The 26,133-nt window shown below is 40.7% G+C and overlaps 1 protein-coding gene across 2 annotated transcripts; it reads left to right on the plus strand.

Moving 5' to 3' along the window:
• The first annotated feature begins 4,676 nt into the window (after positions 1-4,676).
• On the plus strand, positions 4,677-26,133 carry SYNDIG1L (synapse differentiation inducing 1 like). Of its 2 annotated transcripts, none has more exons than XM_051977607.1 (4): positions 4,677-5,074; positions 21,907-22,409; positions 24,768-24,905; positions 25,975-26,133. In XM_051977607.1, the coding sequence occupies exons 2-4, from the start codon at positions 21,996-21,998 to the stop codon at positions 26,131-26,133; spliced, it is 711 nt and encodes a 236-aa protein (XP_051833567.1). In that variant the 5' UTR covers positions 4,677-5,074; positions 21,907-21,995. The 2 variants fall into 2 exon arrangements, with proteins under 2 accessions (XP_051833567.1, XP_051833568.1); XM_051977608.1 differs by having other exon boundaries at positions 21,910-22,409.

Consider the following 26,133-nt stretch of genomic DNA (forward strand, 5'->3'; position numbering starts at 1 on the left):
TCAAAAATCCTTATGTACTAGTCAATGCATGGTGAGGCCCTATCAAAAGATGGAAAAAGTACAAGGATCAGAACTCCTTGAAGTTGTCCTTTATTCCTTTTCTGGATCACCATGAATTTGATAAGAATTGCCAAATGGGTCCTGGGAAAGCGTCCTGAACCTATACCCTGAGTCCTAAGGTGGTGTGGAGATTAAATTCTACATGACATAGCCCTTATACCTGAAAGATAAACAAACAGGAAGGCTTGGAAATGTTGGAAAATTGTAGAAAAATGAGGCCTTTAATAGTAAATCCAACTGTTTAAAGTCATACAAGTTAGCAGCAAAACCTAGACTCCTAACTTCCAGATAGAGTTCTTTCCATTTCTCCATACTACCTCTCTTTGTGGTTTCACTTCAGGCAATAACATATAATTATCATCATTAGCATTTGAATTTTTATCTGTTTTTTACTTCACTAAGTTTTTTCTAATCTGTATAATTATTTCTATTAGTAACTATCTAAAAAGATAAAAGGTACAGATGAATTGCCAATCTGTATCAGTAGAGGGAGTTTTTCCATGAGAAGCTTTGTGTACTGATGAAATTAAAGTTTCAGATTTAAAAAAAAAAAACAGTAACAACACATCGTTCAGCTGTGAAGATAGATGCCAAAGTGGGCAATACAGAAGCCTGAAGAATCAAGTTTCTCGTGATATTGGTTAGATTGAGAGATGGGTAAGAAGAGAAAAACTACAATAGTATTCATCAATCAAATGCTCAATGAGTATTGATTTCAGCTCTGCTGTGGCCTTGGAAAGAGGCTCTGAGACTAAAAGATAACCTTCTTGTCCCTATGGATCTTATAGTTTAATGGAGGGATGAGACAAACATGCACATTTCACATACATAATATTTGGATGGAGCTGTTATCCTTTGTATCCCCAACAATTTAGCAGTTTCCTTCTACATAATGGTCACTTAAGTGTTTGTTGAATCTGGATTATTTGCAGTGTGGGTTCTAAGCCACCATTTAATCTTTCATTCATCTTCACTTTCACATCTATATAATGGGTGACAATAACATTCCATAGTCTTCATGGAAGATCTATCCAATAGGCTGGAGGCCTTCTACTTTTAATATCTCTGGGATATCAGTGGAGCATTTAAGCTACCCATCTTTTTTTTCTAGTTCACACTGAGACCTCCTTTTCCTTTTTTGCTTGTCATCAAAGATGCCTTTTACAAGATTATTCATTCTCTACTATTCATTGGCCAATATGGTAACTTATACTTACCATGTGTCCTTCTTTTATCTTCTTAGGTCACACAATTTTGAGTTTTCTCAGATTATCTCAATCATATTAGCAATACCTGATAAAAATTAGAATACAAGAGATGGACTTTTAGCATTAATTCAAGTAATAAAGACACAGCCAACCACAGATATATTAAAATGTATGTGAAGAGCTATTTTGCATATGTGCTGAATGAATATGAATATGGTTGGGGATTGGAAGAAGGATATAAAAAATTATAGGGCACTAAGTAAGGTTTACATGTCACAAGTATGGCTCAAGTCTCTGATCTAGAAGAAGAAGGAGCTAGCAGGTGGCTAGGCTCAAGAGTATGGGCATCTAAAGTCTCCCCAATGATATAGCCCTAAGGTTCAATTATTGAGTTGAGAACATTTTAAATACTCTTTTTCTTGTACTTGGAGTGTATTACTCAGACCTCAGAGAGTCACTCCTACTTAAAATTTCAGAATCATTGGGTTACAGACCAAGGGATCAGAAAAAGGAGGATGGATCCATTAGTTGTGATTCTTAACTTACTACCCAATAATTCATCTTGAACTGGCTCTAGATTCTATTCTCAGCCACAGTATTTCCATTTCTATTATAAATTTAGAACTAGAAGGAAATTTAGAAAATATCTCATCCAGCTCTTTCATTCAATAGATGATCAACTGAGACCCATCTAGGTTAGCTGACTTCTCCAAAATCACCAAGGTAGTAAACAGAAGAACTGGGTTTTGAATCCCCAGGGTTACAGTTTGAGAGTTAAAAAGTGGGCCTTAGAGACAATATATAATGACTGTATTCTAGTTCAATACCCCTATGTTACAGATGAGGAAACAGAGGTCCAGAGAAGGTAAGTGAATTTTTTAAGACCAAAGAAGTAAAAACTGGCAGTAATGGGATTTGTACCAGATCCTTTACATGGCCAATTCAGTGCTGCCATTATACTATGGCACTTCATTGAAGGAGTAATCCCACTTTACCATCTTTTGGAAGGTTTAGTAAACTTGGTGAGGGAAAAGGAAGTCCCTACTATCTAAAGTATTTTTTCACTTCAGTGCTTCTCAAATTATAAAACAATGAATGAATATTTATAAGGTATCATTGCTAGTTGTATCCCCATGGTAGAGATGAAGAAGCTGAGAAAAAAAAAAGAAGGAGTATCAGGGGTAAGGACAAAGGCAAGATTAGAAGCACTATGGCTACCTGGTCTTCAACACTCTGAGACGTAGAATTGCAGCATTTTAAAGTTGGATGGGATATCAGCAACCAGCTAATTCAACACTTACTGGAAAGGAATATTCACCATAACATACCTGATAAATGGTATACTAGCATTTGCTTGAAGAATTCCAGTGTGGGGAAACCACATATCTCCTGAAGCAACCCTCTTTTGCATACCTCTGGATCAGGAATATGCTGGTAATTTTTTTTTAAGGCAATCGAGGTTGAGTGACTTTCTCAGGATCACACAGCTAGTAAGTATCTGAGGCTAGATTTGAATTCACTCCTGACTTCAGGGCTGGTGCTCTATCCACTGTGTCACCTAATTGCTCTGTGCAGTTAAATGTTAACCATCTCTCTGGGGGAAAATGTGTCCATGATACACTGTTAATTTTAAAATATATTATTAACATCTTCTACATCACTCTAACTCTAGGTAATAAACAAAATGATAAATCAAGCCCTGATGTATAGAATTTGCCAGTTTCCACGATGTAATTGCTGATATTGAAAATTAAATAAATGACTAAGATTCAAGCTGGCTTTGATACACCTCTTTAATTGCTAGGGACTGTCTCAACATCAAAACTCCACAATTTTCATCTCACTGCCCCAAGTTCCACTCTCTCCTACCCAACAGAACAAATCTAATCTCTCTTTCATATCACAACCCTTCAAATACTTAAACAAAGCTGTCACTTTTTGCCCTTTGTTTTTTCCTTCTCCATTTCTTTCAACTGCTCCTCAAGGCTGGTCACTATCCTGGGTCCTCTAGAAGCTATCCAGTTTGTCAGTGTCCTTAAACTTAGAACCCAGAACTAAACATGATATTCTACATGTGATCTGACTAGAGGAGAAAGGATTATCATCTTCCTATTCTGGAAGCCATTCCAAGATCACATTCACTTTATTTGACTATCATTGTATTGTTGATTCATCATTGAATGTGGAGTCATTAACCTCTCCCCATCAAACTAGATCATTTTCAGACAAACTACTTTCTAACAATGCCCCCTCCCTCCAAACCATGTCACAAGTTGATTTTTTTAACCTGAGACTAAGACTTTACATTTATTGAATTTCATCTTATTAAATTCAGGCCAACATTCTAGACTACCGTGATCTTTCTGGATTCTGATTGTCATTCAGTGTGTTAGCTATCCCTCCCAGCTTTGTGCCATCTTCAAATAGGATAATGATGCCACCCATGCCTTTATCCAAGTCATTAAAAATTTTTAAGTAGCATAGGGCCAAACAAAGATTCCCTGGGGCATATAACCAGAGGTTTCCTGCCAAGTAAACACTGAACCATTAACCATTTTACTTTCTGAGTCAGACAATTCATCCAACTCTGAATCTATCATATAGGCCACATCTCTGTCTTTTCTATGAGAACAATTCAAAAAACATTAGATGAGATTCTTTGCTGAAATCAAAGTAAACCACATTTACATCATTCCCTGATCTACTCATTTAGTAACCCTGTCAGAAAAGAAAATGAGGTTAGTCTGGCATGACTTGTTCTAGATGAAATCAGACTGTCTCTGTAATAATCACTTTCCTTTGGCTCAATAATCATCTCTTTAATGATCCATTCTCAAATTTTCTCAGGAATTGAGTCAAGCTCCCTAGCTTACAGTTTGCAGACTTAATTACTTCTCCTCCCCCCCTTTTTTTCTTCAAATTTGGACATTTTTCCAGTCCTGCAGTACTTCTCCCAATTCCCATGACCTTTCAGATATCCCTGATAGAGGCTCAGCAGTAATATCCACCATCAGAATCCAGGGTGATAGTTTATTTGGGCCAAGTGATTTGAATCTATCCAAGGTGTTTTGTTCCTGGGTCCCTCTGGCCCTTCCCACAAACTTGATGTATCGAGAAGGTAAAAAAAAAAATAAAAAATACCAAGCTTTTGCTCCATGATCCCCCGGGGAGTAAAACTCCTCTCCTCTGGAACCAGGTCAGGCCAACTCTAACCTGACAGCCTGCGCCCCCAATCCCCTTCTGTGGGGGAGGGTACTTCAGTGACTTCCCATACTCAGAGTTGCCCCTTTCCCCGCCATTCCCTCAGGATTACAATCTTGGGGGAGGGGGGAAGGAAAGGGGGCGGAGGCGGGGTGGTTTGGGGAAAACACAAGAGAGACAGCGCAGTCGAGATGGGGAGGGAGGAAGCAGGAGAGGAGGAGGAGGGACCCTTCTCGGCTTCGCCTATAAGTCGGAGAGCGCGGGCTGTGATTTGAGCAGTCTCCCAGTCCGGGGCCTGAGGGCAGATCGGTGGAGAGACCACTGTGTAAAACAGCGGCCCCGGGGGCAGTAATGCGGGACTCCCCAGATCAGGCTGGGAAGAGCCGGCGTCGATTAAGGAGGGTGACTGGGCCAGGGGAGCGCCCGGCTGCCTGCTGGGGGGAGCTGTCCGCGGTGCTGGAGCGTGCGGCGGCGGCGCCGAGCTGAGCTGGAAGCCAGAGAGCTCTAGCCCACTGGGGGAGGCAGGGGCACCCGGGGACGAGAGGACCATGTCTGGATTGCGGCTCCTCAGTCCGGTGGAGGCGGGAACCTACGCCACCCACCAGGTAAGGGACTGTCCTGGGGCGGGGCGGCGAGCTGGACGGGGAGACACGCATGAGGTGAGCGCCTTCGCTTGGGGGCGGCGGCGCGGCAGGGCGGGACAGCGCTCTGGACCAGGAAGACTCTTGCGGTCCTCTTTCCTTTCTGGATACATTACCTACCCCCAGCCTCTTAGGAGTGAGATAGTCTAGCCAGGGAGCGGTCGAGGGGGGGACAGAGACACACATGGAGTCAAGATCTGGCACCCCGTCTTCAGTCCAGGACTCACCTAGTGACCCGAGTAGGATGCCTTGTGACCCAGACCCAGATCGGGCTAGCCTCAACCATTTAGACAGGTCAAATACAAAACCCCAACCTTTGTCACTCCTTCCTACCATCTCCTTTCTACCATTCCGGAGTAGGTGGTGGAAGACGAGAGGGGGGGGGGGGTGAAGGGAGAAAAGAGAGAGAGAAAGAGAGAGAGAGAGACAGAGACAGAGACAGAGATAGAGAGACTATGAATCTCTTCCCCTTTTCTGACTTCCCCGTGCCTGTCTTCAGAACCATAGCATCTCTGGCTCCCTTGGACAGTTTTGCCCTCCCAAATCTGCAATAGCAAAATGCTCCCCAGTCACTTCACCTTTCACCCCCACCTGACCCAGCAGGTCAGAAAATGGCTAGTTAGAGTTTGGTACCTTTCTCCTGGAGTGTGATTCACATATATCACCTGCAGGAGCAAAGCAGGAGGCCAGTTGTGTTAGGATTTACTGATTTCTCAGCAGAAGAACTAAGGTTCGCTCTGTCTCTTCAAAATTCCTAAATCATCCTTCCCTTCTTCACATTAGCCCTTTTTGTAAACAATGAAGAGATAGGGAATCAGGATAACTGTTAACTGCTAGACATCTAGATGCTGTGTGATACGGGCAAAGCATCCAACCTCTCTGTGCCACAATTTTTCCCTTTGAATAATGAAGAAGGGATCTTTAATTCTTTCTTTTTTCTTCAGGTGTGGTAAAGTACAATAAACACATGCTTGCAAAAATGCTTTGAGTTCTTCAGATAGACTCACAGACAAAAGGTGGATAGTCAGAATATTAACTACCTCTCTTATAGGACAGTGGCAATTGGGCTTTGGCCCAGTAACTCTTTTAGAACTCCTCACCCTCTTCCAATACAAATCAAGCTTACCTCTTTTTATCCTCAAGGGTTGAACGGCAATTCCTGTATTCCTCCTCTTCCCCCCTTCCCCCATAGCATGTTCCTTTTTGGTCTACAACTGAATCCAAGGGGAAAACATGGTCCAGGTAGGATATTTGGAATCTTGGGGGGGGAGGGGAAGGATGTCTGGGATTAAATTTGTGGTCCTGCAGCCGAAAAGCTCTATTTCTCCAATGTAGTATTTCACTTCCTAAACAATCTTAGGGGACTAGAAGGCTTTGTTTTAACTATAGTTCTAGAAAATGTGGTCCAATACACATTCTGTGTACTAAAGCATGATGATATTTTTTAGTTTTACACTGTCTAGGATTCCTTTCTTGCTCTGAAACATTTATATGACCAGGCCAGAAGCCTAAGTCCAGCTAAATTTAAGACAAACAGTAGTATGGTGGAAAGAGTACTGAATTCAGAAGATTTGGTTCAATTGCCCTATTATTAGCTGAGTGATCATGGGCAAGTCACTTTTACTCTCTAGATCACCAATTCTATCCCAGTTATCAGCTCCACTCACTTTGATTTATTCACAGAGGGATAAATCATTTGCAGGTTGACACCAGTGCCCCCAGGAAAATTGTCAATCTGAAGCTCTATCTTAAAATTTTGAAATATCAAATATATTTTCAATATTGGATCAATAGTAACACAGACAATTTCTAGACAAGGTATTCTGGCCAGCCAGCCTTACTATCTCCTCACTTAAATTACTATTGATCCCTCTGGTTTAGCAGAATCTGTAAAACCATATTTTCATGTAGAGAGGAGGTTTCATAGGGGAAAACTTATTCTGAGAGTCCTATGTTAGCACATTGATGAGGCCTGGTTCCTGACTCTAATAGTAGACTTTTCTGAGCCTCAATTTCTTCATTTGTAAAGTAGGAGAGTTGGATTATATGATCCAACTTGCACTCTACAGAATCAAAGATTCTCTTTAAAGTTGCTCTGACTATATGGATTACCAAGTTTATTCTGAATATAGAAATGAAAAACAGGTTAAGAGTAGCTTTTTAATTCAATCTTAGGAGTGAGTTATTATTGCATTGAGTAATTGAGCAGTCTAAAAAAAGAATAGAAAAGAGTTACAGGCTATAGAAAAATAAATTATTTTCCTACTATTTTCTTAACTGGTTCCCACTATTTCCTTAGAGTGACTTTTCAAGAAAACCATCAATGTCTTGAATGTCCTGACTTGAAGAGATTAGAGGGAACAAGGACCCTGTACTTAAATATCCTCTGTTCCCTCTTGCTCCTAAAGCACTGTTGGTAGAACCAATAGCTAAATAAACCCCCAACCTCAGCACATCCAAGAGTCAAAGGATGATCTTGAAGCAATTAGCTTCATTCTTGTAGAGGCCTCATCTCAAACTCAGGCTTGATAGAATCCATTTTTTCCAGGCAGAGAGGCCATGAAAAATGGGGAAAGGAAAAGAAAGGATTATTCCCTAGGGAATTCTCCTCTTGAAAAAAAAAAGAGTTTTTTTCCAATAATAATTCCATAAAAGAGTAGCAGGCCTTGACAGACACTCAAACTCTCATTAATTAGTTCTTGGGAGGTGCTGAGTAATCAATCCATATGGATGCCCTCCCCAGTTGATCTGCCAAAACACATCCAGTGTTGGGGAACCAGCTTTCCCTACCCTTTCCCAGTGTTAGTTCTTTTAAAAAGGCCTGATTTACAGCTGTCTGTGTAGAGCTATTGAGAATAAGATCTCCCCCAGATAATGGAGAGTCACTAATCTTTGCAGTAAAACAGTAGCAAGAGAAAGCCAAGAGTGCTGGGCCTTATTTTCCACATGATCAGTCTTTAGGACTGTTTACCTGTAGCTGGTAATAAGGGATTGGGCTACTCTTGTCTGTCTTCCTGCAGACAAGGCAAAGAGAGCGCCAGTAGCAACTGGCAGGATGAAGGGCACCTGTAATAACTGCCCCAGATCCAAACCTGTTCATTTCCTAACCATCCACAATGGAAAGCTTAGCATTTCTACAGAGAGAAAAAGACAGTAGCAGAGATCATCTGAGGACAACTGCACATTACCGAGACCTTAAATTTGTATGACATTTTACAAAGTGTTTTCACACCCCTTATATAATTTGGGACAAAGCTGTGAGATAGGCAGGGCAGACGTTCTCCTTCCCATTTTATAGAGGAAAAAACTGAGGCTCAGAGGTTTCTTTGTTTTTTTAATGACATGCCCAAAGTTACACAGAATGACATCAGATCTTAAGTGTTATGATTTCTTACCTCAGTCCTCTTTCCCCTAAACAATGCTAAGATAAAGAGCTGGTACATCTACATTTTTGGAGGGACATCTTTCAGAGGAGGGAAAACATCATTGTTAGGACAAAGACACTGCTTCTGTCTCTGGATGAAAAAAGGTTGTTAAATTCCCTAACATTGTTTCTGTTTTCCTTCCTTTACAAGGAACTCAGTTATCATCCCACCTAGGACATAGTCCCCTGACCTTACAGAAAATTGTTTTCCTGACCCTAGTATAGCCACTGGAATTCTCCTCATTGCTCCTTCTGTTTTCCTTCTCTCTTTGCTTCCCCTCCTCCCATTTCTCCCTCTGTCACATCCTCTTCCTCACCCTATGGGCCTGATGTGCTATTTCCCACCATTAGATGCGCCACTCTGCCTTTAAGTGGTTGGGAAGGAACTGCTTCAGTGAAAAAACAAGGTTTTTATCAGTGAGAATAAAGATTTGGTGACTGCCTGGAAATTGACCAATTTGACTGGTGAGCGTACATGGTGCCACTTTTCCAAAGCTCCGAGCAATTTCACCCTTGTCGATTCCAGGGCTTATTGGGGAGGGGATCCCCATTTTGGAGTAGGGGTCATACCTACACACAAATACTCCTTATCCCCCAATTTTGATTAGAGGGGTAGGGACAAAGACATTTCAGTTAAAAGAGACTTTAAAGAAAACCTAGCAAAGGGTTCTTAGTATCCATAGATTCCTCCAAGGGTCTATGAATACAAGGAGTCCACGAACATGGAGGGGGGTGAGGAATCACATGTAAAAACAAAAAGTATTTATTAAGCATCTTCTATGTATCAGGCAATGTGCTAAATTGTTGCTCTTTGTCCTTCCTGCTCAAAAAGAACCAAGATGACATCACAATGTTGAGGTCAGTACACAGTGTGTTTCATTGTGACTGATCATATCAATAGGAGCTCTGAAGGCTTTACTACAGACTGGGCACAACTGCTAAATGCTGGAGATACAAAGAAAAACACCTTCCCCATCCCCTCTCCAAAAAGCTCATAGTCTAATGGAAGAAATAACATGCAAATAATTATGTACAAACAAAACATAAGGGGAAGGGAAGTTCACAGAGTCTTAAAGGTCTAAGATTAAGGATGATTAGAAAAGGCTTCTTATAAAAAGTGGAACTAGTTAAGATTTGAAGGAAACTAGGGAAACCAGGAATGAGGAGGAAGAGAATTCCAGACAAAGAACACAGTCAGTGAACTGTTTAGTTGGGAGATGAGTGTATTTTTTAAGGAATAACAAGGTGGCCAGTATCACCGGAGAGTAGAGAATGTGAAAGGAAGTAAAATATGAGAATGCTGGAAAAGTCACTAATTTCCAATTAGACAAGCATTTCTTTCAATTATTAAAAACATTATTCTGAGAAGAGGTCTATAAAGCTTCATCATAATGCCAAAGGGGTATATGGCAGAAAAATAAACTAAGCGCCTCTGGTCTAGCATAACTTCTTTTTTTGGATAGATGAGAAAACTGAAACCCCAAAAGGTAGGTTGACTTTCTCCAAAGTCACAGGGCTAATATGTGGCAAAGCTAGGATTTGAAACCAGGTATACTGGTCCCAAATCCAGCACTCTTTCTGCCATTCCATGAAAATATTTCCTGGCAGGTTGCTGTGGAATTGGTGCCTAACTGCTGAATTATTAGACTGATATATTCCTGCCAGACCTGGAAATGCAGGTATTTTATGGGACTATCCCAGATACTGGGATTGTTTAAAATAGGAAACTATGCTTCAATAACTTTTTTCTCCTTTGTAGCCAAACTCCTGGAAAAAGCTATCTACATTTATTACTTCTACATCTTCTGCTACTTACTTCTTTATCTCTAAATCTTTTCCTACTTATTTCTTAATTCTAGCAGTCTGGCTTCTGACCTCCTCATTTAACTAAAGCAGTTCTTTCCAAAGTATTAGTTATCTAGCACTTCTGTATTGCTAAATCCAATAACTGTCTTACTCTTCATCCTTCTTGACCTCTCTTTAACTCTTTTGCCATGATGACTAGCCCTTCCTCCTGGATTTTAAGTGTTGTCTAAATTTTAGTGACACAACCTTTTCCATTTCCCATTTTTCTTGGTAAATCTCTACATGCTCTCTTGGTAATCTCATCAATTCTCATTGGTTCAATTATTGTCTCTTTGCAGATGACTCCCAAATCTATTTAGCCAGCCCCAATCCAGTTTATCAAGTGGAAAGAAGGTCACCTTAAAACCAAAAGGACTTGAAATCAAGTCCCTCCTCTAATAATGCTGGTATTGTCATCTTGATCAAGTCGCTTAATCTTTGAGAATGTCATCTTTAGTAAAGACATTTACCAACTTACATTGGTAGAATTAGTTTTCTTATTCTAGAGTTTCCTATATCCAAGAAATCAGTTCCAATCTCTATCTCTATCCTTATCTCTACATTCTCTCCTCTGAACTCCAGTCCCACAATACTAACTACATACAGATTAGGCATTTCTAACTCAATGTCTCAAAGGTATCAGAAATCCAGTGTGTCCAAAACAAAACTCATTTCTCACTCACTCCCTCTCCCCAATTCCCCATCTTTCTAATTTTTATGCTTTTGTTGAGAGTACCATCATCCTTCCAGTCATTCATCTTTCTGACTTCGGGGTTATCCTGCACCTTTCCCTCTTTTCATCTGCTAGATCTTATCATTTGCCAGGCATTATCAATTCTGTCTCCACATTTTATACATCCATCCCCTTCTCTTCACTAATATGGCTACAATACTAATTCAGATCTTTATCACCTATCATTAGTATTGTAGTAGCTTCCTAATTTGTCTCTCTGTTTCCAGCTTTCCCCTTCTTCCATCTTCCATTATATCTTATCATGTCACTATTCTGCTCAAGAACCTTCATTTGCTCTCTATTGTCTCTAGGCTAAAATATAAGTCTTTTAGCTTGACATTTAAAGCTGCAGTGTACTCCATCCTCATCTTCACCTTTTAGAGTTCTTGTCTTCCTTCAAGATACAACCCATACACTATTTTCTAAGGGAAGTCTTTCTTGTTCCTTTTAGTTGCTGGTGCCGTCTTCATTTTAAGTTACCAAATATATATACATTTATCCACGTGTTTTATTCCCCAGTATAAGGCAATTCCTTGAGGAGAGGAGCTCTTTTTCATGTTGCTTCATATTCCCAGTGCCTTTTAGATAGATACATAGATGGATGCGTAAATGGATGGAAAGATAGGTAGGTAGATATGAATATGTACACACACACAAATATGTTCATAAATGTTTGTTGGATTGGAAGCTCTGAGATGATCTATGTACGCTCCTTCCCCTGATACCTTGCACTGTTGTCCTGGAGTCTGTCTTCCCCTTTTCCTTTAATTAAGAATATCAGAGTATTTTTTTTGCCTCTTGCCCCAAGTGGCAAAATTTCCAGTGACAGATCTGGGCACTCACATAAGCCTCTCTGACAGCTCCTTTTCAAGCTAGTACTTAGGAATTAAATCAGTTCTTATTCTTTGCTTCCGGTATGACTAGGCTTCTGGGGAACCTGACCTGTAAATCTCTAAAAGAAGATAATGGCTCTCATTTGGGAGTGAGTTTTTAAGTGACTATTCAGTTGCTGCTAGCTATTATCACCTTGCTTTGTGGTATTCTACATACATCCTTCCTCCCTCTCCTCTCCACCCAATACTGTGCTGGAGTCTGCTTGAGCATTTATTTACACTTCAGAAAGTAGCAAATGCTCCAATCAGGGCTTGATTTATTATTCTATTGATTATCTAGACTTAAGAAAGCAAGGAGAAATTGTTCATGGAGAGTAATCTTAAAAGTCCCTATATTTTCCTCTCTAAGAGCCAATTGTTAAATATTTACCAGCATATCTTTGTACTCACCTCATTGATATTCATACACTGAATACTCAAATACAAAAATAAATACATTGAAAGGTGATAAGATATAATGAGGAGGAAGGAAACACTAGATTATGTGCTCTGTATGTGTGTGTGTGTGTGTGTGTGTGTGTGTGTGTGTGTGTGTGTATGTGTGAAGCTAGCTTGAATCTTAGTTCTTTCATTTATCAGCTTCAGCAAAACCACTTTGAACCTGTTTTCATATCTGAAAAATAATAAATAGCATTTATTTTATTAATTAATAATTAATTACATCTGTTTATTATTTTAAGATTTGCAAACACTTCACATATTCTATCTTACTAGATCCTAATAATCATGTGAGGTAGATGCTCTATTTTACAAATGAGCAAACTGATGTTGAGAGAGATTTCATGGTGCAGGATCATCCTGGAATTGTCTGAGGTAGAATTCAAATGTTATTTTGCTAACTTGAAATTCAAAATTCTATCTAAAAATAAGGGCTAAAAGAATTCTGTTATTCTTTAGTCATTTTTCAGTTGTGATTGACTCTGAGTGACTCCATTTAGGATTTGCCATTTCCTTCTCCAGCCCATTTTACAGATGAGTAAACTGAGGCAAATAGGGTTAAGTGACTTGCTCAGAGTTACACAGACAAAGAAATATCCAAGAGCACTGGCCCTCAAATCAGGAGGACCTGAGTTGAAATATGGCCTCAAATACTTAATACTTCTTAGTTGTATGACCCTGGGCAAGTTACTTAGCTCCTATTTTTCCTCAGCAATAAATAAATAAATTTAAATTTAAAAAATAAAACATATCCGAGGTCAGATTTAAACTCAGGAAGGTATTTCTGATTCCAGTTCCAAATTCTATTCACTTCTATACCCAGCTGCCCAGATGACTTCTAAAATACCCCATAATTCTATCTCTATGATATTATGATTTTCCTCTCAAAAATCATCTTTTTAATACTTCATCTTCCTTCTTTTTCTCTTTTGCATTGTCATGGAACCCAACAACAAGGGACTGGTTGCAGTCTGAATGACTCCTTGGTCAGTTAAAGGAAGACTTTCTGTTTCAAGAAAAAAATCTAGACCAAAATATTAAAATCTAAAGATCCTAAATGTGGAAGATAAATGTTTCAGGGTGGTAGGTGGTACAATGGATAAATCAGTGGACCTAGGAACAGAAAGACTGAATTTGAATCCTGCCTTAGATACAAACTATATGATTCTGTACAAGTCCACTTTAAACTTACTTTGGCTCAATTTCTTCATATCTGTAAAATGGGTACAATGGCACCTATCTCATAAGAGTGTTATAGAGAGTACAAGTAACTCCTATCTTACAGGTGTATTATACAAAACAAATGTGATTACATGCATAAAGCACTTTATAAGCCTTAAAGAGCTATATAAATGCTTTCTATTTTTATTACTAAGAATCATGTTATCATTGTTTCCTTTCATTAGGTATTACAAAAGCATCACTGAAAATCAACATTTCATTGACTATGTTTTCTCATCATCTGTGATACTATAATAAAGGTTAATTGGAAATTGTTCTAAGCAAAGTTTCCCTAGCTGACAGAGTAAACTGTATCATTCAGTCTATCTCCCTGTAATTGCTTAGAACATGCATAAGAGCATTTCTGACAGACTTTAGTCAACATGTAGAGAGAAATGCAGAGAGAGGATTGTTTCTTTTAGAAAAGGCAGCCTGGTCTCCAATAAGCCTGAGCTTGGGGCTGACACGGATGCTTTGATGGACTGAAACTCAATAGTCACACACACACACACACACACACACACACACACACACACACACACACACTGTATATTCTAGAGCAAATGAGCAAATCCTTTATTTTAAAGCTTTTAGACTTTCCCAACAACCCATGATACTTGCTATGATGACTGTCCCTACGGCAACCTTGATCTCAGGAAATAACATGTAATGGTGAACCAGACAGTGTCAAGAGAGCTGGGTTCCAGTCCCCACTTTGACAGTGAATTAATGCACATCAGAAGTGCAAGCCCATTTCAAAACTGCTCAACCACATTTGAAATACACCTTTTAGCAATTCTTACCAATGGCTCCAAGAAACTACAGCAAGAAGCAGCTGCATCCTGGTAATGTGTCTCAACAGACAAGCCAAACCAGGTTGAGGGTAACCAACAGGCCTATTGGTGAGTTAATTAAATATTTACCCCAATTAAATATTTAAAGACTTCCCCTGGCAGATGAGAACAGTATTCCAAGTGCCATGAAGGCAACTGATGCAGGAGCCATGGAGCACTTGGAGCTTGATTAAAATTCAGAGTGCCAAGGTCATTCACTGCATCTCCAATCATCTTAAGACATCTTGATTTTTGACCTGCCATTGGACTTTGATAAGTCAGCCAAAGGAAGTAAAATTGATGACTTTGTTCAACTCTGCCTTACTTAAATCCAATTATTGGAAAGTCAAGACATCATCCATGATGTCAATGATCTTCTTGATTCTCTTTGAAGACCTCCAATGAAGAACTCACTATCCCCAGAATTAACTCACCTTAAATCCCTGCAATTTCTACCCATTGTTCCTCTCTCTTCTCAGTAGAGCCAAATAGAATATCTATTCTTCCATATTACAGCCCTTCAAATACTTTTTTAGAGCTTCCTCATTTCAACCTAAGTCTTTTTTTCCCTGAAGGCTAAAAATTCCAATTTTTTTACCTGACTCTGGAGCTGTTCCAGATTCTACTCAACATTCTGAATGGCACACATTGACTGTTCCCCAACATCTTTTCTAATATATCACACCTAGAACTGAGGAACAGTCCTCTCGTTGAATGAAGCTTTACCAGGGCAGGGCATATGGCAGGACTGTCACTTTCCTGAATCTAGACATGAGGAATGAAGGTATAAAGTCCAGAAAATACAGCATATCCATGAGGTGATATTAGATAATCTCTCAGGCTTCTTCTAGCTGCTAGAGAAGTTAGGAGGGTACAATAGAAAATTCCCTGCCTTGGAGTCAGAGGATCTAGGTGAAACCTATGATTTTGGTTAATTAATTTAATATTTTACTGATAAGGCCATTTTCAGTTCTCTTACCTGAAAAATGAACACATTATTCTAGATGTAGGTGCCTAAAAGGTACCTAGACAACATGGTGGATAGAATCCTGGGACTAGGAAATTTACAGGAAAATTACAATTTCTAAGATTTCTGATACTAGCTAGATGGCTCTGGGTAACTTCCATCTGCCTCAGCTTTCTCATCTGAAAAACAGAAATAATAAAAGCACCTACCTCCCAGGATTCTATTTTGGGGATAAAAATAGATTATATTTGCAAAAGTAAAAGTGTTATATTAATGATAGTTATTATGTTCTCTAAGATATCTTTTAGCACTAAATGCTACAATTTAGGCCCTACCTCTTGCTCTCTTCTCTGGGATAACTCCAAAGGCTGTGGGTGTCTGGAGGAAGATATTATGGCCCAATCTCTGGTACTGTAGAATAACTAATGCCATGGAGTTAGTGCCCTTTTCACCCCAATAATACAGAACAGAAAAGAGACCTGCTACAGGTTTGATGTAGCTGCAGCTTAAGGAGATACTTGCATCTGTAGAAGAAGCTAGGCTATATAATAGAGTGTCTGATTGGAAATCAGGAAGACCTGAATTCAAATCCTAATCAAACACTCACTAGCTACAAAAATTACAACTTCTTTCAGGATCAATTTTCTTATTGAAAAATAGGGTTGTTGGGAGGAGCAAATGCGATTATATGAAGTGACAGATAGATGTAGGTATATAGAAATTCAAGGTAAGAAATATAAACTACTTTTCAGGTGGCACAGTGGATAGAGTTATACTAGGCTTGGAATCGGGAAGTCTCATCTTCCTGAATTCAAATCTGGCTTCAGACACTTTTGCTGTGTGACTCTGGCCAAGTCACTTAATCCTGTTTGCCTCAATTGTCTCATCTGTAAAATAAGCTGGAGAAGGAAATGGCAAAATACTCCAGTATCCCTGCCAAGAAAACCCCAAATAGGGTTACAAAGAATCAGACATGATTTTTTAAAAATGACTCAAAATAAATCATTGTTGACATTTAGAAAAGAAAAGGACTTTAAATGATTCATCTCAATGAAGTAGGTGATTAATGAGGAATTAGTGGTTTCTTTCCCTTTCCCTGCCCTGGGTAGTTGTTATTATGTGTTTGGGGTTAGGAAATGGAAATATAAGGTAGGGGAAGATATCATAAGTGGATTTGTATTCTTTGTCCCAGGAAACCTGGTCTGGCTGCCTCTTCCTGTGTCTAACTCACTGTCCTTTCCCACCTTTCAGACCAAGCAACATAATCAGAAGTCAGCCCAGAGATATAGCTTCACTCCCTAAAATCAGCAAATGTTGGAAGGCTCCACTATATGAAAGAGATGTTATATTTGTTCTATTTGTCTTTAAAGGGAAGAACTAGGAAGACTGACCGGGTAGAAGTTGTAAAGAGGAAAATTTAGGCTTGGTATTAGGGAAAAATTCTTAATAATTAGAGTTGTCCCAAAATGGACAGGTGGCAGGTGGCAGTCTTCACAGGAGAACTTCAAAGACTGAATAATCACTTGCCAAGGTCACCTTTTTCAGAGTAGGTGAAATTTCCTCTGAAACTCCAACTCTAAATTTTTGATAGAGATATCATATCTAATTGTTAAATTGCTTGTAAAATGAATTAGGGTTTCAATTCATGTTGGAGGGCCATATAACCTCTAAATGGGCTGGAATGAAATTTTAGTGCTCTCTTGAGACAGTCCCTGGGCCCTGGTCTCCAAGATGGGACCACAGTGCTTCCAGCTATTTTTGACCCTTCTTTTCATCACACAGAACCATGAAATCAAAGAGTTAGAGCTATAAATTACTTTAGAGCTCATCTATCCCAGGTTGTTGCCCTCCCCAAAAAATATTTTTTTACAGATGAGAAAACCAGAGTCCCAGTAAAGTTAATTTGCCCCAGGTCAGTAGCAGAGCCTGGAATGGAACCTTGGGCCTTCTGATTTCCAATGTTAGTGAAATGCCTATAATTGCCTATAAGGGAGACCATAATTCAATGTACAGCATCAGCTAGTTGCAAGGACTACTATTTGCCCAATATAGGATACCTCAACTTAGGACATCTACAATGAAAAAATTGTAAGGGAAAGAATACTGAGTTTGATTGTAGGGTCCTTAGTTTGAATTCTGGATCTACCAGATCCTAGCTGTATGAACATAGGTAGGTCATTTTACTGCTTGTGCCTCAGTTTTCTCATCTGTAAAAGGGGGTTAAGAATACTTGCACTTTCTACTTTGAAAGGTTGCTGTAAGGAATCCCTTCTAGCTCTAAAAGGCCCTCTAATCTAGCCCTCTTTTATTTTAAAGATGAGGAAATTGGGATCCAGGAAAGTGATTTGCCCAAGCTGACACAGAGATTGAATATCAGAGGCAGGATCTGAATCTAGGTCTTTTGCCTCCAGAGCCAGTTTATTAAGCATTTATTAAGCACCTACTATGTGCCTGGCATGGTTGTTCAGTCATTTTTCAGTTGTGTCCAACTCTTTGCAACCCCATTTGGAATTTCTTTGGCAGAGATACTGAGTGGTCTGCAATTTCCTTTTCCAGCTCATTTTACAAATGAGGAAATGGAGGCAAACAGGGTAAAATGACGTCCAGAAGCACATAACTAATCAGTGTCTGGGGCTGGATTTCAATTCAGGAAGGTGAGTCCTCCTGACTCTAGGTCCAGTGTACTATAGTACCCAAAGGCCTCAGAAGGGAGGCAATAAAGTTAAGTAGGACTTTGGAAAGATTTTTGTAGGTGAGATTTTATCTGAGACTTGAAGGAATTTGGGGAAGCCAGGACAAGAAGACAAAAAGAGAAAGCTTACCTAGCACAGGGGACAGTCAATGAAAAGGCTTGGAGTCAGGACATGGAATATCCCGCAGACCACTGTCACAGAATCATAGAATACAAAGAGGGAATTAAAGTACAAAAATCCCAGAAAGGTAAGGAAGAGGCCAAGTTATAAAAGCACAGGGGAAGATTTTGTTTGCTCCTGGAGATGACAGGAAGCCGGTGCAATTTATTGAATAGCAGGGAGGATGATATGGTCAGAGCTGCATTTTAGAAAGGTCACCAACAGCCAAATGTTTGAGGAAAGAGATTTGCGGCAAGGAGATTTAACCAGCAGGCTACTGCAAAAGTATAGCTGTGAGATGATATGAAGACCTCCACCAAGGCAGTTGCAATGTCAAAAGAGAGAAGGGGACTTAAATAAGAGATGTTACTGCAGATGCAAATGACAGGACAAGACTTGGCCATCTGGGGAGAGGGAATAAGAAGTTGAGGATGACATCTAAGTTGTAAGACTAGACACCTGGGTACTTTTCAAAAACTGTATTCTATTCCTAGACCTATGGGAAGCTAGGTGGTCCAGTGGATAGAGTATCAAAGACCTGGAGTCAGGAAATCCTTAGTTCAAATTCAGCCTCAGATATTTACTAGCTGTGTGACCCTGCACAGGTCACCTAACCCTGGTTGTCAAAAAGAAAAAAGAAAAGAGAAGACTTTTTCAGAAAATGACTTGGAGGAAGGAGAATTGGTCACTTCTGAAAACCCTGGTAGCATGGGATGGCCCAGATTTCATTGTGAGGGTTTTCTGACTTTCTTACAGATTGAAAACCCAGGACAGCGACTCAGTGATCCCTCTGGAGATTTCATTCCCATGCCATCCTTACCCAAGACCAGGTCAGAACTCCTGCCCAATCCCTCCTTGCTCAGAGAGGAAAATGCTCTCTGAAGCCTGGTGTGAAACCCCTGCTAATTCCCCACACATTCAGCTGGTTTATGGCAGCCACTGCAACCTCGGCTCCCCTCCAGCTCCATCTGTTCCTCCTGTAGCAGGAAAAACTCAGCCCCTCACCAGCAGGAGCCATGCAGAGAAGCAATGATTCATTACTTCTGGTGATCCCAGTAGTATCCATCCCTGAGTCAGTAGCCATACACAGCAATTGCTGGCCAATCCCCACATTTTCACCCAGATCATGTTGAAATAGATCTGCCTTTCAGTCTGGCTGGCTGCTAATGCTGCTTCTCCAGAGTAGTTTCCTTCCTAACGAATGCTCGAGTTTGCCCTCATCTCTTCCATAATGCCTTAACCAGGTGAGCGTATGAGGTTTACCTGTATCAGGTATATATAAACAGTTAATCTCTCAAGGAGTTTACATTTTAAAGGGGATAACAATATATGACTGAGAACAGTAGCCAAGTGCTTTGGTCTAGAACTGGGGTGGGGAACATCCTGCCTGCAGGTCAAAATCATTTGCTAAGGAAATGGGATAATTATGAACTGAAAGCTAGGTACAACAGTATTCTACTATTTGAGTTCTATAAGCAAATAATTTTGTGTGACCCATGCATAATGTTATAAAGATCCAAATGGCCCCTGGCAGAAGAAAGTTTCCCTACCTGTGGTCTAGAAAATTACAGAGATGATCACTGGGATGTAAGGGAGTAGACTGATCCATCTCATCCAGAAATAATGGCAGAGTTGATCTGACCATGGGTCATTGTTTCAGAACTATAGAGATGGAGGGAGAACACCCACTGAGATTGTGGGTGTGGGGGGAAAGGCAAAGAGATTGTTAAGGTTACAGAGAAGTTAGCTGTAATCAGGAGGGAAGTGAAACACAAGTGGGGTTTTTCTTGGGATAGTGGTCTGGGAGAGGTGGCAACAATTAGGAAAGCAGGGACCACAGGGTAGAAGTTTCTGTGGGGTGGGAAGGAAGATGGCAGGGTTATAGAGATGGTGAAGAGGAAAGAATGTGATTTCCTCCAAGGTTTCTTCCAGCTTTAAAACCAGTCATCATTGCCTAGATCCATCCTCTAACTTCCTCAAGATGGGAAACAATTCATTTATTTCTTCTTTATCCTACACCTTGTCCTGTGCATACTGTAGATGTTCAAAAATATGTATTAATCAGAAGTTTGGTTCATTCCTCTACTCTTGGTGGAGAAAATAAACAGGAAACTTTCCCAAACTTGGGTTATATAAATATGGGTAGAGGAAGGGGAAAGGGATAACTCTTGGATCTGGTACTGGGCAAAGAAATTTCAATTTCAATTGCTCTTTTTCTTTGCCTCTCCTCTCTCCTCCCTCTTACTAAGATCCCAGTTAGGAAAAAGAAGTGGAGAGAATGACACTGAATTTGGCTAAACTTGAAGCCAAGCTTTTAAGAAGACACAGATAGATTTGTTCTATCCAAAGAACCTCACAGTGATTGTTGTTGATGTCTCATAAGCTCAGGACAATAGGAACTAACCATGTTCCATAGGTCATTGATAACACCTTGGCTCTGCCCTATGTCTTTCTGTCCATAAAGAATCACAAAGCTGAAAGTTATCTGAGAAGCCATCTCATCCAACTCTTCCTCTGTCTCTTCCCCTTTTTATATAGATGAGGAAATTGAAGCCCAGGGGAAGTAGGGGTATCTGCCCAAATTCATCCATCCCATCCATATTTTTCCCTCCCTCCCCACTCCCCCATTCCCTAGACAGCAAGTAATCCAATATAGGTTAAACATGTGCAACTTTTCTAAACATATTTCCACATTCATCAGGCTTCTTGAAGGCAATGTGATTTAATATTAAAAAGTATTGAATATTCCTAGTGAACTCAGAGTTGTGGGGCTCAAGTTCAAACCTCACTTCTGCCATTTATTATCACTTTTAAATTTTTTGGAACCTCTGTTTCCTTTTCTAGAAAATGTTTGGATTAGGAGGCCTGTTAAATCCCTTCTGGTCCTAGATCTATGATCCTATGACCCCAAATTCTTTAATTCCATTTCTTCCACAATCGTCCCTCAGCCATCTTTGTCCCTGGAATCAGGGAAGGCTTACCCTCTCCTATTCCCTTGCTAGGATCCCTGACGTCAGAGCAATGTGAAATCTGCCCAGAGTCACTTCTTGATTCAACAAGCATTTATTGAACGCCTCTTATGTACACTGACCTGATCCTATCACCATTTTTGACTAACCAAGCTTAGGACCCTGGGCTCAGGAAACCTGGTCTCCCCTCTGTAGAACTTGTTATGAGGTAGAAATCAGCACATGCCATATCAATAGATGGGTTCCCATCCAAGAATTGTTGGTGTTCAGTCACATCTGACTTTCGGTGTCCCCTTTTGGGGTTCTCCTGGCAGAAGTACTAGAGTGGTTTGCCATTTCCTTCTTCAGTTTATTTACAGATGAGGAAACTGAGGCAAATGGGCTAAGTGATCTGCTCACAGTCACACAGCCAGGAAGTGTCCAAGGTTAGCTTTGAACTCAGAAGATAAATCTTGACTCTTTTCTCTGCCACCTAGCTACTACCCCTAAGGCATGAGTAGCCAAAGCACTAAAAAGTCCTAGCTATAAAGCCTAGGACTGTATCCCTGAAACAAGGTTTTCTTCTCTACTAACGACCGAATGACTCTTGAACCCACCACTGAGTCTGTCTCCCTCTTCCAGCAGGCTTCTTGAAGGCATCACTCCCACCCCCAGCTGCCCCTCAGCCAAACACTCGCATCGCCAGCCCCTCTACTCGCCCCCCTGCGAACATGGAGAGCCTCAACGACGTGCACAACCCGCTGCTGGCCAGGAGCAACGGTCACCTCGCCAACTCGTACCCATTCCGGGAGGACTCCCCGACTTGGGACTGCCAGCAGAAGCTCTACTCCTACTTCTTCGGCGGAGCTGGCCAGGCCAGAGCCCACCAGCTGTTAGACGCGGGGTCCCTGCAGCTGGCTGTCGAGGCACTGTACGGGTCCAACTTTCTCCTCATGAAGGACAAAACGAAGGAGTGGAAAGGAGAGAGCTGTGAGACCACCTTCACCGAAGGCAAGGAGTTCCAAGCCTGTCCCCCCGAAGAAATCCAGAAACCCGGCCAGACTGAAGAGGAGGCCAAGATTCAGACAGTATCCTTTGAAGTGGAAGATGAGTTTCTGGAGGTGGAGGAAGAAGATGATGATGAGGTGAGTTCGATGGGAAGTTGTGGGGTGAGGAAAGAAGGCCGAAGCATCCACTGGGCTTGGACAATAGAGTTCTGTCTCTGCCTCTGTTCATCACTGTGTAAATTTGGGTAAATGGCTTAAATTCTCCCAGCTTTCATTTCTGAAATAGTTGCTATTCATATCTAAAGCTTCCTACTCTGTTGCTCTCTGTGTGTATTCATGGGAAACACTAGACTATTTGCATACTATGCCATATATCAACTTCTCTTTTGAAAATGCTGCTGTCCCCTAAACTAAGACAACAGTCTTAGCTTCTTAAGCTGTCATTCAACCTGGCACATCTCTGGAGCTGGATCAGAGGTTGTCCCAGCCCAAGTTTCTCTTAAATGGTGGATTGCAACTCCACCTAAGTCCCTCATTCACATAACTGAATGTGGGGATCACAGAATTATGATTTATTGTGATATCTTATTAATATTTGATTTGTATACCTATTTTATATACCTGGGGTCATGTAAACATTTCTTGGGCAAAAAGGATTCGAGAGTGGGGAAGTTTAAGAAGCTGCGTATCTAGGAGATCTGAAGAGGCTGCCCATGGACGCAGGGTGGAATTAGCCCCTGGTTATTTGGGTCCAAGGATCCAGCGGTGGGGAGCACCTCCATCCCAGGCTCCCACTTTTCAGGATTGTCATGACCTAGAACATTCTTGAAATCCAATAGGGAGTGTGTTCCCCAAGTATCCTATGTAGTAGAGTCAGGATAGAAAATTGTTTTGTTAGGCTGTTCCTCTTTGGGATATATGTTAGCAATTGAGAGGCCATTGGGTCAGCCTTCCATAACAGCCCCTCCAGAGCCCCAGAACAGAAGAGATCCTCATGGGGATTCATTCACCGAGAACTCCTTCTCCTGCATTATTATCATTATCATCATTATCACTCAAAATTATCTAACTTAAGATTTCCTCATAATCAATCAGTCCACAAATATTTTTAAGCACTTACTATTTAATGTCAGGCAATAAGAATAAAAGTACAAAGAATAAAGCTATCCCTACTTGTAATGAGCTCACATTCTAATGAGGAAGCCAAATCCATATAAAATATACAGAGTATAAATGTAAAATAAATAATACAAATATATACAAAAGCAGTCAAAGTCAATGTAGTTTAGGAGGAAAGAACACCAGGACTTGTGGGCAATCAGGAAAAGTTTCATACAAATGATGGTGCCTGAGCTACATCTTAAACTGAAAAACTCAATGAGGAAGAATTAAAGGGAAGGGGTGCATTTCAGGCCAGGTCACCCCATCAGCATATATTAAGAGCTGAGAGCCAGTTGTTCTGGTCTATATCTTGCTACTGGACTCTGATAATTCTGTAGGAGAGAATGAAACTAATGATTTTTTTAAAGTATTTTTTAAAAATAACTTTATTTTTCAAAATACACGCAAAGATAATTTTCAGCATTCACTCTTGAAAAAACTTGTGTTCCATATTTTTTCTCTCCCTTCCCACTTCCCCCATCCCCAGACAGTAAATAATCCAATATATATTAAACATCTACAGTTTTTCTAAACCTATTTCCATATTCATCATGTTAAGCAAGAAAAATCAGGTCAAAAAGAAAAAAAATGAAAGAGAAAAAACAAGCAAACAACAACAAAAACAAAAAGTGAAACTACTATGTTGTGATCCACATTCAGTCCCCACAGTCCTCTTTCTGGATGTAGATGGCTCTCTCCATCACTAATCTATTAGAATTGGAAGCTAATGACTGCATAGTTCTGCCTTAATGCAATTCACAAGCAAGTCACCCTCCTAATGTTATGGGTCCTCTCCCAGAATGAAGGATGAACAACAACCAGAGCTGACATTTAAACCCAGGTCACCCAAGGCTGACTCCTACTTTATGTAAAAGATAGGATACAAGAGAATACTCTGAGGCACAAGTTCTAACCCCGAAGGATCCCGTGATTAGACCTCAGGGAATCTCTGACTTTTTATTATTATTATTTTGGTAACTATTTTAATATAATTGGGTTCTATGTATCTTATGCATTTAAAAATATTTTTCTATTTTCTGCCTTCTCAATGAATGGCAGAAAGGGTAGAGGGAATTGGGAGAAAAGATAAAACTGAATACATATTTTATTAGACTGCTAGAGGGGCTCATGGCATAAAATGTTGAGAATCCCCATCCTAAAGGGAAAATAGGGCAAACACTGAAAAACAAATATCTCAAATCTGGGACCCAATATCAAAGATATTCTCATCCTCAGGCTTAGTTTAGATTTCTGGGACCCTTTCTCTTTCCTTCCTGCCTCCTGAGGCAGGATGTCGGGCTTAGACAGCCTAATGGCCCTCCTGCTCTCTTCTAGAGTGACTCCTCCAGTGCCAGTGAGAGCGAAGATGGTTTTCTGACTCTCCCACCTCGGGACCACCTCGGGCTAGCCATCTTCTCCATGCTCTGCTGCTTCTGGCCTTTGGGCATTGCTGCCTTCTACTTCTCACAAAGGGTAAGGCTCATTTGCACGAGGGAGCATGACTTTTTTTTTTCAAATGAAAGGACCATCCCGGCTGTGCTTTACACCATGTAGGGAAGTCAGGTCTTTACATCTTAGTGCCTTCTACACCCAGGTAATGGGGCCTCAGGAGGGCTGTGAATTGGGCAATAATAACTCCTAGTCCTGGGAATGGTAATTCTGGGCTGGGAAGAGATTGTCTCAGCTGTGTCTAGTAAAAACCTGAGAAATAACTAACTATAACTGTAGATAGATAGATGATAAACAGATAGATAGATATACATATATGTGTGTGTGTGTGTGTGTGTGTGTGTGTGTGTGTGTGTATGTAGAGATATGTGGCGAGGAAGAGAGACAGAGACACAGAGAGAGAGAGACAGCAAAAAAAGAGACAGAGACAGAGAGAGAGAGACAGCAGAAAGAGAGAGAGACAGAGAGACAGCAGAAAGAGAGACGTAGAGAGAGAAGAAGGGAGGGAGGAAAAGAGGGAGGAACAGAGAGGGAGGAACAGAGGGAACAAAGGAGGGAGAGAGAAAGATTATATATGTGTACAGCCAACTCTTCAACAATCTCCATATTGGTTTTGTAGCATATGGGACTATGCTCTTTCATTTTCTCAGTGTCTTCTCCTCCCCACAACCCAACAAAATTATTTGTTAAGGTATTCTTTTCCCATTCCAAGCTACTCTTGATAGTTTAAGGTGTCTTTTTTCAAACATGACTTCACTTGGGTAACTGCTGGAGGTGAAGGGAGTGCTGTATAAATTATCCAAGACATCATACCTAATTGGAGACAAATAGGAATGGCCCTTCCCTATCTTTCCCCCCAAATTGCCTCATCCCATTTTTAATGGCACCCATCTACTCAAGTGATTCAGCCCTGTCCCTCTGGTTGGCTTAAATCGGGGATTTTTTAGAGAATGGCCAAAAGAAGGACGAATCCCTGGGGAATGACATTCTTTCCCTCATGGGTTTGCACTGCTTTCACTCCCATCCTCAAGCAGCCCGGGAAGGATGGCTCCAGAGGAATGGTGGTCTTATTTGTGTGTCTTCCTTTTCCTAGACCAGCAAGGCCATCTCCAAAGGGGACTTTCACCTGGCCAGCACAACTTCTCGACGGGCCCTCTTCCTGGCCATCCTCTCCATCACCCTTGGCACTGGTGTCTACATTGCAGTGGTGGTGGCACTGGTGGCTTACTTGTCCAAGAGCAGCCAGGGCTAG

This window comes from Antechinus flavipes, chromosome 2 (genome assembly GCF_016432865.1).
Source record: "Antechinus flavipes isolate AdamAnt ecotype Samford, QLD, Australia chromosome 2, AdamAnt_v2, whole genome shotgun sequence".
Classification (NCBI taxonomy): domain Eukaryota; kingdom Metazoa; phylum Chordata; class Mammalia; order Dasyuromorphia; family Dasyuridae; genus Antechinus; species Antechinus flavipes.